Source organism: Primulina huaijiensis, chromosome 7 (assembly GCF_012295235.1).
Source record: "Primulina huaijiensis isolate GDHJ02 chromosome 7, ASM1229523v2, whole genome shotgun sequence".
Lineage (NCBI taxonomy): Eukaryota > Viridiplantae > Streptophyta > Magnoliopsida > Lamiales > Gesneriaceae > Primulina > Primulina huaijiensis.
The window spans coordinates 870234-881877 of record NC_133312.1 but is presented as its reverse complement, the minus strand read 5'-3'; the positions used below and the strand labels follow the sequence as shown (position 1 = coordinate 881877).

Sequence of the window (11644 nt, the reverse complement as noted above, 5' to 3'; positions counted from 1 at the left end):
GGGTATGGATATCCGATAATCCGATGGGTATGGGGATGGGGATGAGGATGAAATTCAATACCCGATGAGTATGGGGATGAATTTAATAAATGAGTATGGGGATGGATGTATGAAATCCGACCCATACCCTACCCATTGCCATCCCTATCTGAATCTGGTTCTCACCGACAAAGAAAATGCCAGTTCCCAGTATAATTTTTATACAAAGGCAGGGCATAATGTATAGTCAAGTTAGCATTCAGTTGATCAAGAATGCTGAAAATGGCTGCCTATTCAACTAAAGATGGGTACAGATCTATCCATTCGTGAACACAAACATCATAATTTATTTATTCACTGTGGCTGGCTGATCAATCAGCCGAGGCGCAGGTCGAGTCGAGCTATTCATGGCCGCCATGATTCTACTGAAAACTACGTTTAAAGGGATGGAAGATATACAAGGGCCCTTGAGTTTTTCAACTACCGGTTGTCTTTTTTCTTTGGTTCTCCGGGAACTGGTCAGGGAAGACAACTTTCTAATCTTCTTTGACAAAAGCACATTTTGCCTCGATCTTGGAGATTTTGTCGGTGAGCCGCAAGCCTGAAAATTGTGATTCTTGCTCAGGGCTATTCCACGTGGCCTCTTTCTATAAACCATATCTACATTACGATAATCAGATGTGTCCAACTCAGATCCTCTGCTGCGACATTTGGCCATTCTAATTAGATTGTCGTACATACCACCACTTAGCTTCTCGATTGCAAGTGGATGACCTACAATGGGCCGTCCATTTAGCCTGCTCATGAGAGAAATATAAGGAACACACTGAGGCCGGTAGCTACCTTTTACCTCCACAGTCACATCATACAAGCCAGAACCGGAAACATGGTGTCTGAGAGAAAGCTCGGGGGTTTCATACTTTGGGTTTAGCATGAAACGAGACTGACGATATGGAAGTGACCTCTGAGGAAGCATCGGCTCAGGTGTTGATCCTCCGGCACAAGAATCTTTCCTACTGCCCCAACTCCATCTATGAGAGCTTTCGATATGAGTTTCTGCCGGAGGCCTGTTATTTGAATGACAACTGTAGCTTTCTGAAATGAGGGTGCCACAAAGACGGCTAAAATCCGCCTTTCTATTAGAGCCACCAAAAGGGCTGTCACCGTCAATACACACATCAGCCTCAATATCTGCATCAGTTTTCCTTGACCTAGAGTTTCTCTTCCCTTTCAACTGCCATTCAGAGGCACCTTTATCTATGCTTTGGCTGATATCATGAATGTAAGCAGCACCTGTGCCGGTAGAACCAGATTCATTGTGCTCTTCGTTCCCCAAAGATGGGGTTTCTACATGACTACTTTGGCTAGATTCTGCCCCAGCACCATTCCGGACCTTCTGTGAGTCCGCGGAAACAATTTTGGAGAAGCCTGACACAGCAACATTTACACAAGTATATTAAACAAAACACGTTAATGATACATTCTCAAAAAAAGAATGCGAGCAGCAAAGAACACAACACTGTAATATCCAAATTTGACAATAATATTTGTCAAAGCACTGGGAAATTTCTACTGTAATTTCCAACAACGGGACACTGAAATTAAGATGTATAAACATAAAGAAATGAAAAGGTTACACTTACAACCACCTTTATCCAGTCATATATGCATGATGCTAACCTTGAGCGACAAGGGGCACATGAAACAATTCTTCCAGAGAATCATTCTCCTTCAGTTTGCATCTAACTGAAGTATTGCTCACATGCTTAGATGTGTTTAATAATGTTCCATTCTGACATGAAACAGTCATACTGCCTGAGTTATTAATAACGTTAGATTCTAATCCAGAAACCCTGCAGTCCAATGCTCCCGAAAAGCATGATACATTTGGAGAGGATGATGCACAAACACGGACAGGCAACCTTGGAGAACTCTCCAAAACTTTTGTCAAAGCACGGCGGCGATTTTTTTTCTTTAAGAATTCATGAACATGATCTACCAGAGACCTTTTCCTTTTCAAGGATGATGCGACGCCTAATCCTAGGTCCTCGAGTCCTTTCATACGCCTTGCACCTTCTGTTCCATCATCCTCTGAATCATTTGGAGTTCTCCACCGCTTAGCTCCTTCCTTAGCAGCATCCACAAGATGTGATTTCACAAATGATAAACCAGACTGGGATTCCTCTTGGATGGAATCATCTTCACTTTCTTCAGGCGAACAACTCGAATCTAATACATCACAACTACTCAAATTTCCATCAACATGATCATTGCTTTCCTGATTAGTGTGAAATGAACAAGGTGATTCATCAACACGAGGATGATCCTCATATGTATCTGGTCTGTCAGAGAAGTCTGGATGCTCTTTTCCAAGACGAACACTTTCAAGCTCAAGAGCGTGAATGATGGCATCTTCTCTTCGAGCATATTTGACAGCTTTCTTCGAGGGATGAGATGCAGCAGCCTTAGCTTTCTCAATGCAATCATCATATTCCCCACAGCGAAAAGCTTTAACTCTTTTCGATCTCTCAAGATTATACCAGTCCCTGAAAGAGCATCAACAATAATTTTGACCAAATAAATCATAACACGAAAAATAACACCAAATTTTTTGGGGAGGAGAAAATTAGAAATTCAGCTTAAAAGTATAGAATAAGCGAAACACAGAATATTTGGTATCCAATCATCACAGAAAGTAATCCTTTGCATTGGAGGCAACTGATACTGACAACCAGGACACCCAGATGGAAAAAGTAGTAAGATCGAGGTAAGTCGAGGATGTTTCAATCATCCATTTCTAGTTCAAGTATTTTCTCAAAAAAGCTACGAAGTACTCATACTTGCTTCTTACAACACTACTTTTGTCCAGTCCTTTTTTACCTCATTTCACGGATATGATTTTTCAAAAGTCACAATAATTGATGAAAATATACTTATGGCAGCATAGTTGTCATGGTCAACCATAGACAAGAAACTTATATTTTAAATACTTATGGTCATAGAACATTATTGTAAAAACAGATGTGCTTCCTGCAGTCGTTATTCAGTAAAGCTGAACTATAATAGGATATGCAACAGAGGACATCGCCAACTTAAGATGTTAAGAACAGAATTGTGTGCATTCAAAATTTCAAATGATAAAAAAATAGAACTCAAACAAGGGCAAAAATATATACATATTCCTTTATAATCCAGCTCACTTTTCTATTATCATCAATACTGGAAGAATTATAAAATTTTTATGGGTGGTATCTACAGAACGACAGAGGACATATCAACCCCAATTTTTTGTGGAATTAAAAATAATTTTGACACACAAATACAAAATTTACGCACCGAATATGGGATTGACCTGATTTGGATAAATAAATCAGAAATCGAAAACAGCTGGTGAGTTTTAAATTATTCACAAAACTCTGCTTGTTTCTATGATTTCAGAGTAACATCTTGCGACAGTTGCCATGATATATTATAACTAGATGTAGATTCTCGCTTCCACGATGACATATAAAAAAAGGGAAAAAACTAAATAACCGACGAATTGAGATTAACAGTGATGCTGATTGAGAAGACGAGGAAAACACACAAGTCCCAACATTCCAAATGACAAACTTAAAGTTTAAAGTTTTGATAATTGCTCCACTTCTCCACATGAACAATCTCCGTAAACAGATAAAATGGCTCAAGCCCGCAAAACTGTCTAAACATCATGATTATCTGGTACCTATTCTGTAATATCGATTAATAGGTTGCAACATTTCAGTTCGGTAACCTGCTAGAGTTAGAAACATAATCATGCAAATTAAAGAAATTACTAAAATAATACTTACACACTTGCGTCCTCCCTCCCAAGAAGTTTTACAGGGGTCCCCAGTCTTGGCATCGACAAACAATTCTCAGGTAACTCCTCCGGACCTAGAATTCGGCCAGGCCACCACGACCCATTCCTCCGTCGAACCCAAACCAGCCCACCAACTGATGGGTCAATGCCCTTGCTGGAGCCAATACCAGAACCACCCATTCCACACCACAGACAAAAGGGATTCTTAGTTTAAACCCAGCAACCCAAAAGAACGGAAGAAAGTAAACATAAATAGTTTTCACATAATTTATTTCAAGTCAGCATTTTCGTCACCCACAGAAATCCTCCAGAAAAATTCATCAACCCTCCCTGCGCCAGAATGCAAATTTCCATCAACACTAACAAGAACACCACCGACAAAGATTAGAGGACACAACAAAACCAAAATGAAACACAATGCCCAAAGATAAAAATGAAAACAAAAAGAATCAGATCACAGAACCGAATAAAATTAAGCAAAATATCCTCTAACGCATGCTGTATCAAGAAGATAATCAGAGAGAGATCTGCTACAAAAATTTATGCAAAAGATGTTTCTTTTTCAGTTTCTTTTCCTCATTTCCACCTAAAGTAAAAATCAATAACCGTACCATTACAAAGGACTTCTACAGTGCGTCCCCGTGTTTCTTTAAGCGGTGGCTATTTTACAAGCGAAACGGTGACTTTTGGATTAAAAATGAGCACAAGAAATGGGAGAAAAAACGAGTGTATGCTCATTTACACGCTCGTGTGTGTGTAATAGTGGCGCGGCCGATAAGCTACGAAGCAGAGTGAGTTGTTGCACAGTCGAAAAACTGGAAACGAATTCCCTTTGGCGTATATGCGTCGACACAGAGAGGAACCCTCTGTCTTCCAAGCGAGAGAGGAAGTGAGACTTTCTTGAAATTAATATGCAATTAATTATTAATTTATTTATTTACTTATATACACTTTTGGAATTAGCTAGTCTCATTTCTCAAATCCCATGTTTTTGATTTTTTTTTCTTTGTCAAATAAATAAAAATATATTATATTTAACAAAATATTTTTGAAACGAGATAATTTTAAAATATATCCCAATTCAACTCATCCACTAATTAGGGCTTCTCTAAGAATTTGATATGCAAGGGTTCTACACTTTTCCCACATGCAGGAATTGAATTGCTTATAATAGAGTCATATAGAGTCATTGCCCATGGACCAAAATTTATGTTAGTTCAACGAGGTTGTTATTTTCAGGTTGGATCCGTTATCAAACATTTTTTTTTACTTAAAGTCGAGCATGTACATGATATCTTTAGATCAATAATAATCGTTATCAATGATAGTCGTTGGATGTGCAGTGATTTTATTACTACTACCGTAACATCTCGCTAACCCAAAAAATATTTAGCAAAATATATATTACCAACGGTTTGACATCCTAATCTGCTCGATAAGTTGCAATGCCAACAACATGTTATGTTATGCTCGTGTGAAGAGAGTATCAAAATATAATTTTGAAAACACAATTGAATAAGCTGGTCTAATGGTTTTCAAGAGACGAATTATTAGTTTTTTTTAACAAAATTATATATTAAATTATTTAAAAACCATTTAAGTTTTTTGGTTCCAACAAAATCTATATACGTTGGGTGTAACATCGTTGGATGCTATTAATGTTTAATTGTGTTTTCTCTCAAAAAAAAAAAATCTATATACGAACCGGATAACGCACAAAATTCGATGGCTATACAATATGTTATATAGTATCTATATCTGTAATGTAAATGCTGTTCCAAGTTATGTATATGCAACCCTCTTCCAAGTTCCATGCAAGAACATCAACAGCAACATTGAGCTGCCTTTTCTCCTGTCTACATCATATATACTATATGATATTGAATCTTTCACATTTGCATACAAATTGATTTTCGATCTCACTCAATCTTCCAAGCATAAAGACAGAGACAGAAGTGTGATGCCTTTGAGTAACTCTGTGTTGAAAAATACCTGCTATTTGCACTACAATCACTAGCAGCATCACACCAACTGTTCTCCTCTACATCACTATCCGCCTCCGGGGCACCGGGCTTGAATATGATCAACCCGTAACTGGACCCCGGTGCACAAAACAACCATGAATGGACGTCCCAAAACACTTGAACCTGCTGCTTGTTCACTACCACGGTCTGATTCCCCCGAAACTTCCACTGCAGATTCTTGACGTGTATGAGCACAATCCCATCAATACTAATCCACATTTCAGGGTCTCTGTGCCCGGAAGAAGTCGAGCTCTCCACAACTATGTCGTGCTCACGTTTCTTGTGGTCGAATCTTGCTCTAGTGGAGAAGGATTTCTTGCCAAAGACATGTTCTTTCTTGAAAAACAACATGGCATCAACAAGGGCTGGTCTGGACTTTGTCCTTTTGTAAGCCTTTTTCTTGTAATCTCCTAGTAGTAACACAACTTCTTCCTCAGAAACTAAGGCGACGTAGAAATCACTGCAGGGCTCTGGACCGCCTGAAAATTTTGCTGATCTTAAATCCCAATATGCTTCAATCTCATTGCCATCAACTTCAAATGTTTTGTACCCTTTCTTGGCCCAAAAATGCCAAGGTTTTAGATCGATCTTGCATTCGTAGTTGTGATCACGCTCCACGCTATCGATAGATATGGTTACTGAGTGATTCATCAGATTCTTGCTCCATAAAACAGTCACATTTCGCCAGAAACCGGTTATATGTGCCTGATACGTGCAAGTTACGGTACTTTGTGCGGTTTTATACGTCACTGGATCGTTTGTTAATCTTTGAGCATAGGGTGCTTGCGACGAGGACAAAGAATTTGGCCTCACAAGGTACGCCATTCTTGGTTTTTTTATTCTTTTGTAGCCAAAATGGGACGGACTTAAATGTGATAAATCATAAACACAAAACAATAAATTCCATGATTTGGAGAAAAGGGAATCTGATTTTTCTTAGAATTGGAGTTTTTCTCGGAGAATTACCTCATGAAAGGATAGTCTCTCGGAATCTCATCAAGAATCGACCGATCAATATCCCCATCAATGGCTGGATGAATGAATACTTTGTACATGAAAAACAAAGAATCGGGCATGGCAAGATCAAATCTTGCACATGAAAAATATCGGATTTATGTCAAGAAAAAAAGTTATGAAAATTTTGGTGAAAATTTTGGTGAAAAATTTAAAGAAATATTTGGAAAAACATGGATGAAAAATAGAACATCAGATTTCATCGGTCGAGGAAATATTTTCATCAAGAAGAGGTTTCTCTGAAAGGAAGGATTACATATTGAGAAATCAATGGTCAAAATACTTTCTATGGTCTATCGCTATCTCAATTTTTTTTATCTCGACTGTTAAGATTAAGGTGACACTCCTTCCTTGATCAGTGATCAAGTCACAATAAAATAATAAACTTGCCAAGTTTACCAGCTTAAAATCTGGAACTGATCGTATTTTCCTTCTGACGATAAAGATATTCAAGATCTCACTTTTACTCAAAGAATGTTGCATCTCGTAGAAAAATATGAATTCGTGCATAAATACATATATCAAACACATCTTCAAGTGCCACCACCTTCTAGATGCGTTGGCATAGACCTCTTCCACAAAGGGGAGAGGCGTGGTGGTTTGGAACCCGCGTAAAACAAAAAATTTCCTCACCCCCACCTCGTCTCAGCTGTACTAAAAAAAATAATCAGAAAGTAAATATTTTGATATTTTAGTAGAGGAGCCGAGGAGGTCGATTCTTGCTGCTTCAATTTGCTTGTTTCGTCTTGACTTTTTAGTGTTTAAGGCATAAAATTGAGTAAAACATTGAGAAGAAATGAGATAATAAACGACCTTTTCTTTCTATTTATTTTCCGGGTAAAATATGTACATTTTAAATCTCAACGTACTCAACTAGCTACAAATCTCAACCATATATAATAATAAAGAACCTCAGATGTGTATAAGTGCCTTTTCAACAATTTTATGAACCCCGTGTCGATTTCTAGAGGGCTGTTGTAGAAACAAGAAAAAAGAAAATTATGTATAAGAGATCAAAGAACTAAATGAGGAGGATCTTTTGCGAAAGGAAGATTTTGTCCTCGACTTCTTCAGGGCTTCAGCATATTTGATTAGTTCAGATTTCTCAGCAGTTTGAACATCTTGTGTAGGCTGGTGGTTACTTGAAGACGAATCATTCGCATCTTCCGATACTGAATCAATTCTTCTGAAAATACTCAAGGAACTATCATCACTGTTTCTTCGAGAACAACTGCTGCTTTCCCGAGTTATGCTCTTTTGTCCTCGTGAATAGGATCTTTGTAGATCGAAAGAACATCTAGATGATTCACCAGATGAAGTTATAAAATTTGTCATAAGGCCATCGGGACCACAATCGGCTTGAATTTCTGGTTGAGTATCGCTAGAATATCTACCTAAGGTGTCATCCACAGATACATTTCTTTTCAGTGGAGCCTGATGACGACGACTGTCCTTTCCTCGCAATAGCCTAATTAATTTGGAAAAAATCCTCGTTTTGCTTGGTGGGTTTGGTTTTTTAGTCGACAGAGTATCAATGGATGAATCGTCCGGCTCTCCCGAGTCCGTAAGATACGAAGCCTGTGAAGATGACCACTGGTCAGAATCAAAATCCATAGTATTCGGTCCCTTGTCCATGGAGCCTTCTTTACTTGCATATTCAAGTATGAGCTGCTTAGCTTTCTCTTCTGATTTGGGACTTAACGTCTTGCTGAGATCCCGGGCAAGTGTTTTACCACAGCTAGGTTGAAAATTTCTCAGTTCGTGGCGTAAGCAAGCGTTTATCCATCTGAGATAGACGAGCTCTTCAACATCTGTGCATCGATCAGCTTGTAGTTGGCCAATTTCCTTTGTTAAATCTTCATTTTGCTGTCTTAAATGCCGGCTCTCTTCTTTAATAACTTGCTCCTGATATATAATGAAAACCCAATATTATGCCACCATCACTCTAAATTAAAAAATCAAATAACAAATGGAGGACCGAACGTTGGCGTTGTACCAAAAGGCTGATGGTATATGTTAAACTGTACACCTGTTATATGGGCGTGTTTTTTTTTCCTTTTTCCGAGAAAGCGAGTTCTTTTGCTTTGCTACAAACTATTCAGCTGCTCAATACTATTTTTTGTTTGTTATGCCACACAAACAGCCACAGGATAACTATTGGTCTCAACAACAAACGATTACCTCTTCATTGTCTAATGCAGATGTTGCAAGCATTTGCAGACATTCCAACTTCCGAGCCAAATCGGAATTTTCTATCTTCAAATTTTTATTCACTTTGTCCATTTCTTCGCATGCTATCTCCAACTCCTTCTGTTTCTGTATCTGCAGTTCAACGTCGTGATCTGTTTCGACAGCCTTCTTTTCATGGTCCTGCAGCTTCATAACCCTTTCTTGAAGAATCAAGATCTGTTCCCTATTCTGTTCAGCATCAGACCTAAGTTTCTTCCGTAGGATCTTTACCTTAGCTTTTGCAGCTTCGAGTTCTGTCACAACTCTTGCATAATCTGTCAATTGAGCCTCTAATCTTCTCTTATCTGAACGCAACGACCCAATTTTAAGATCATAAATTTTCGCCTCCATGTCATTTAATCTTATCTGGTTCTGAAGCTCCATAACAGCAGTTTCTTGCTCTTTGAGGCCATAATATTCCAGTAGTTGAATCTCAAGAATCCTCTCCCGTTCCTCCAGAATTTGAACTTTACTCCTAAGCCCTCTAATCTCTCTAATTTGATCTTCAATTTCAGCACTCCTGCATTCCCTAGGTGACTCTACATTCGATCCTAATGATTCCCCACTCTTCCTCGGAGAAATATTATCCCTCGTGTTGCATTCTTTGACGAGCTCATTAAACTCCGGTAATAGATAACCATCTATGTCTCCACTATTTCTGCTACTAGGAGAGACATTGCTGAAAGAATTTGGAGAAGAAACTTTTGTCGGAGACAAATCCTGAACAAAACAAAGTAAAGTAAATTTCGACACAATTGTCTTTCGGTGTGGAAGCAATTTGTTTATAATTTCTGCAGGTTTCACTCGAACTTTTCTAGAAGAAAACACACAAAAGATCATAGATTCAATAATCATTCACTATATTTAACAAAATCAATAAGATTTGAAGTTCATTCATACCCTTTCTAAAAAAAATACAATTGTCAACCACAATAAGAAAATTTGCATCATAGTACACTTCCCACTCAGAGCCAAACTATCTGGCACGAAGAGAGTATCGTAGTTCTCCTATCAACAAAATAAAATAAATAAATCTCACCAATGCTCAACACACTAAAAGTCAACTCTGCTCAAATACACAAATTCTTGGGTCTGCACATGAGCAAGAGTTTGGCATTACATGCACAGCATGATTATCGTCTCTGAGCACACCGTGTTATCTTCTTGAATCATTCCTGGTACCACGATCTATACAAGGAAATCATGCATCTTTAAAGAAAACAAAAAACGAGGATCATTAGAAAACAGTAAAAAAAAAGGTGAGAAATCTAACCTGGAGATATGTAAGAATGTTTCGATTTAGGGGGTTTGATTCTTTTGGTTTTGAAATAAATATAAAGAATCCCACCAAGAGAAATAGCCAAAGCCACCCCAAACTTCAAAACCACAGGTCTTAAGGGGATTTCCCTTTTCCCTCTCGCCACCATTTTCAAATAAAAATACCTCAACGCTCAATCTTGTCCACAAGATGCTTCGTCAGTTCAAATCATTCCAAATTGCATGTAAACATATTAATAAAAAAAAGTTTCCATCTTTCAATCATAAATATACAAGAAGTTGAAAATGCACATAGGATCACCATATAAAAATGAAAAAAAAATGAAAAAAAAAAACCCCCATTTGAGGAAAAATATTATTTATTTTAAAACATAAATTTTTTCTAATATTTTAATTCTTCAACGTAAATAATTGGAACTCAGAAACGAAACAAGAATTTGCTTCCCCATACAGTGAGACCGATTTGCAGCAAACGGGAAAGAGAGAGATATGGGAAAGGGGGAATCATGGTGCTGTTTCTTTTATTTTTTATTTTCCTTTTTCATCAAAAAATTTCTTGGCCGTTGTGCGTGAACAACCTTATTTAATTCTCTACGTAATGTCCCATTCAACGTAATTTTCACAAGTGGACAGTAAATTTATCGGCCTTTTTCATCCTCAATTTCTTGTAAAAGACTAGCTTGTCGAGACGAAATTTTATTCAATTTTTCGTTTGATGCGATCCGGGTGAAATGAACGAGCCGGGTCGGATGCTCTATCGGATATGCTATCAAGATAATGAAAGAAAATGAGAACAAGACGCCTGGATCGATAGCTTGCTTCCTGGACAATGATATAAGGATTTGCAACCAAGAGAGTAACTACGTGAATGGGCGTCGGAGGGGTGTCCGGCGTGACCACTTCGATGCTTAAGTCAGTGAGAAACTCAAGCAAGAAACCAATGTAACCCCGTGAGGGATGTGTGATTGGTGTGGGAGATGGGGAGTAAATAAGTAATAAATGAGAGCATTCAATGTGTCAATAGATAGTAAATGCAAAGAAGGAACATGATATTTATAGTAGAGGATGTAATGATGACCTCGTTCTTTGTACTGATCATTAATTATAGTAAGACGGCTGATTATACCCTATTATTCTGACATGTCAAATCTCCTACTAGTCACATTCAGCCCACCTGATTTTGTCAACCACTTGCATTGATGTCAGAGATAGGTCGACTGCACACACTCTACTTTATCGACGCAATTAAATGCAGCACTCATATCGAAGCGGCCTGGGT

General features: G+C 38.1%; 3 protein-coding genes across 8 annotated transcripts; all 3 read right to left on the bottom strand.

Moving 5' to 3' along the window:
• Positions 1–304: 304 nt before the first annotated feature.
• LOC140980548 (uncharacterized protein At1g51745-like) lies at positions 305–4720 on the bottom strand. Of its 5 annotated transcripts, none has more exons than XM_073446435.1 (4): positions 4432–4720; positions 3810–4350; positions 1660–2525; positions 305–1407 (listed from the first exon to the last, which is right to left on the bottom strand). In XM_073446435.1, the coding sequence occupies exons 2-4, from the start codon at positions 3998–4000 to the stop codon at positions 326–328; spliced, it is 2139 nt and encodes a 712-aa protein (XP_073302536.1). In that variant the 5' UTR covers positions 4001–4350; positions 4432–4720; the 3' UTR covers positions 305–325. The 5 variants fall into 5 exon arrangements, with proteins under 5 accessions (XP_073302536.1, XP_073302535.1, XP_073302538.1 ...); XM_073446434.1 differs by having other exon boundaries at positions 3810–4347; XM_073446437.1 differs by having other exon boundaries at positions 3810–4179.
• Positions 4721–5586: 866 nt separating this feature from the next.
• Positions 5587–7090, bottom strand: LOC140980557 (uncharacterized). The gene has a single exon (XM_073446449.1). It carries the CDS (start codon positions 6667–6669, stop codon positions 5740–5742), a length of 930 nt encoding a protein of 309 aa, XP_073302550.1. The 5' UTR covers positions 6670–7090; the 3' UTR covers positions 5587–5739.
• Positions 7091–7678: 588 nt separating this feature from the next.
• On the bottom strand, positions 7679–10893 carry LOC140980554 (protein CHUP1, chloroplastic-like). Of its 2 annotated transcripts, none has more exons than XM_073446446.1 (4): positions 10361–10893; positions 10127–10275; positions 9040–9807; positions 7679–8763 (listed from the first exon to the last, which is right to left on the bottom strand). In XM_073446446.1, exons 3-4 carry the CDS (start codon positions 9469–9471, stop codon positions 7858–7860), a joined length of 1338 nt encoding a protein of 445 aa, XP_073302547.1. In that variant the 5' UTR covers positions 9472–9807; positions 10127–10275; positions 10361–10893; the 3' UTR covers positions 7679–7857. The 2 variants fall into 2 exon arrangements, with proteins under 2 accessions (XP_073302547.1, XP_073302546.1); XM_073446445.1 differs by having other exon boundaries at positions 10208–10275.
• Positions 10894–11644: the final 751 nt, after the last annotated feature.

Excerpts from the sequence above, each read along its gene's own strand:
- LOC140980548 (XM_073446433.1), bottom strand. The coding sequence starts at position 4,000 with ATGGGTGGTTCTGGTATTGGCTCCAGCAAGGGCATTGACCCATCAGTT. Across the intron at positions 2,526-3,809 it reads GGGAGGGAGGACGCAAGTGT|GGACTGGTATAATCTTGAGA; the intron begins GTAAGTATTATT and ends ATGCTCTTTCAG. Across the intron at positions 1,408-1,659 it reads TGTGCCCCTTGTCGCTCAAG|GCTTCTCCAAAATTGTTTCC; the intron begins GTTAGCATCATG and ends TTGCTGTGTCAG.
- LOC140980557 (XM_073446449.1), bottom strand. The coding sequence starts at position 6,669 with ATGGCGTACCTTGTGAGGCCAAATTCTTTGTCCTCGTCGCAAGCACCC.
- LOC140980554 (XM_073446446.1), bottom strand. The coding sequence starts at position 9,471 with ATGGAGCTTCAGAACCAGATAAGATTAAATGACATGGAGGCGAAAATT. Across the intron at positions 8,764-9,039 it reads CTGCATTAGACAATGAAGAG|GAGCAAGTTATTAAAGAAGA; the intron begins GTAATCGTTTGT and ends ATTATATATCAG.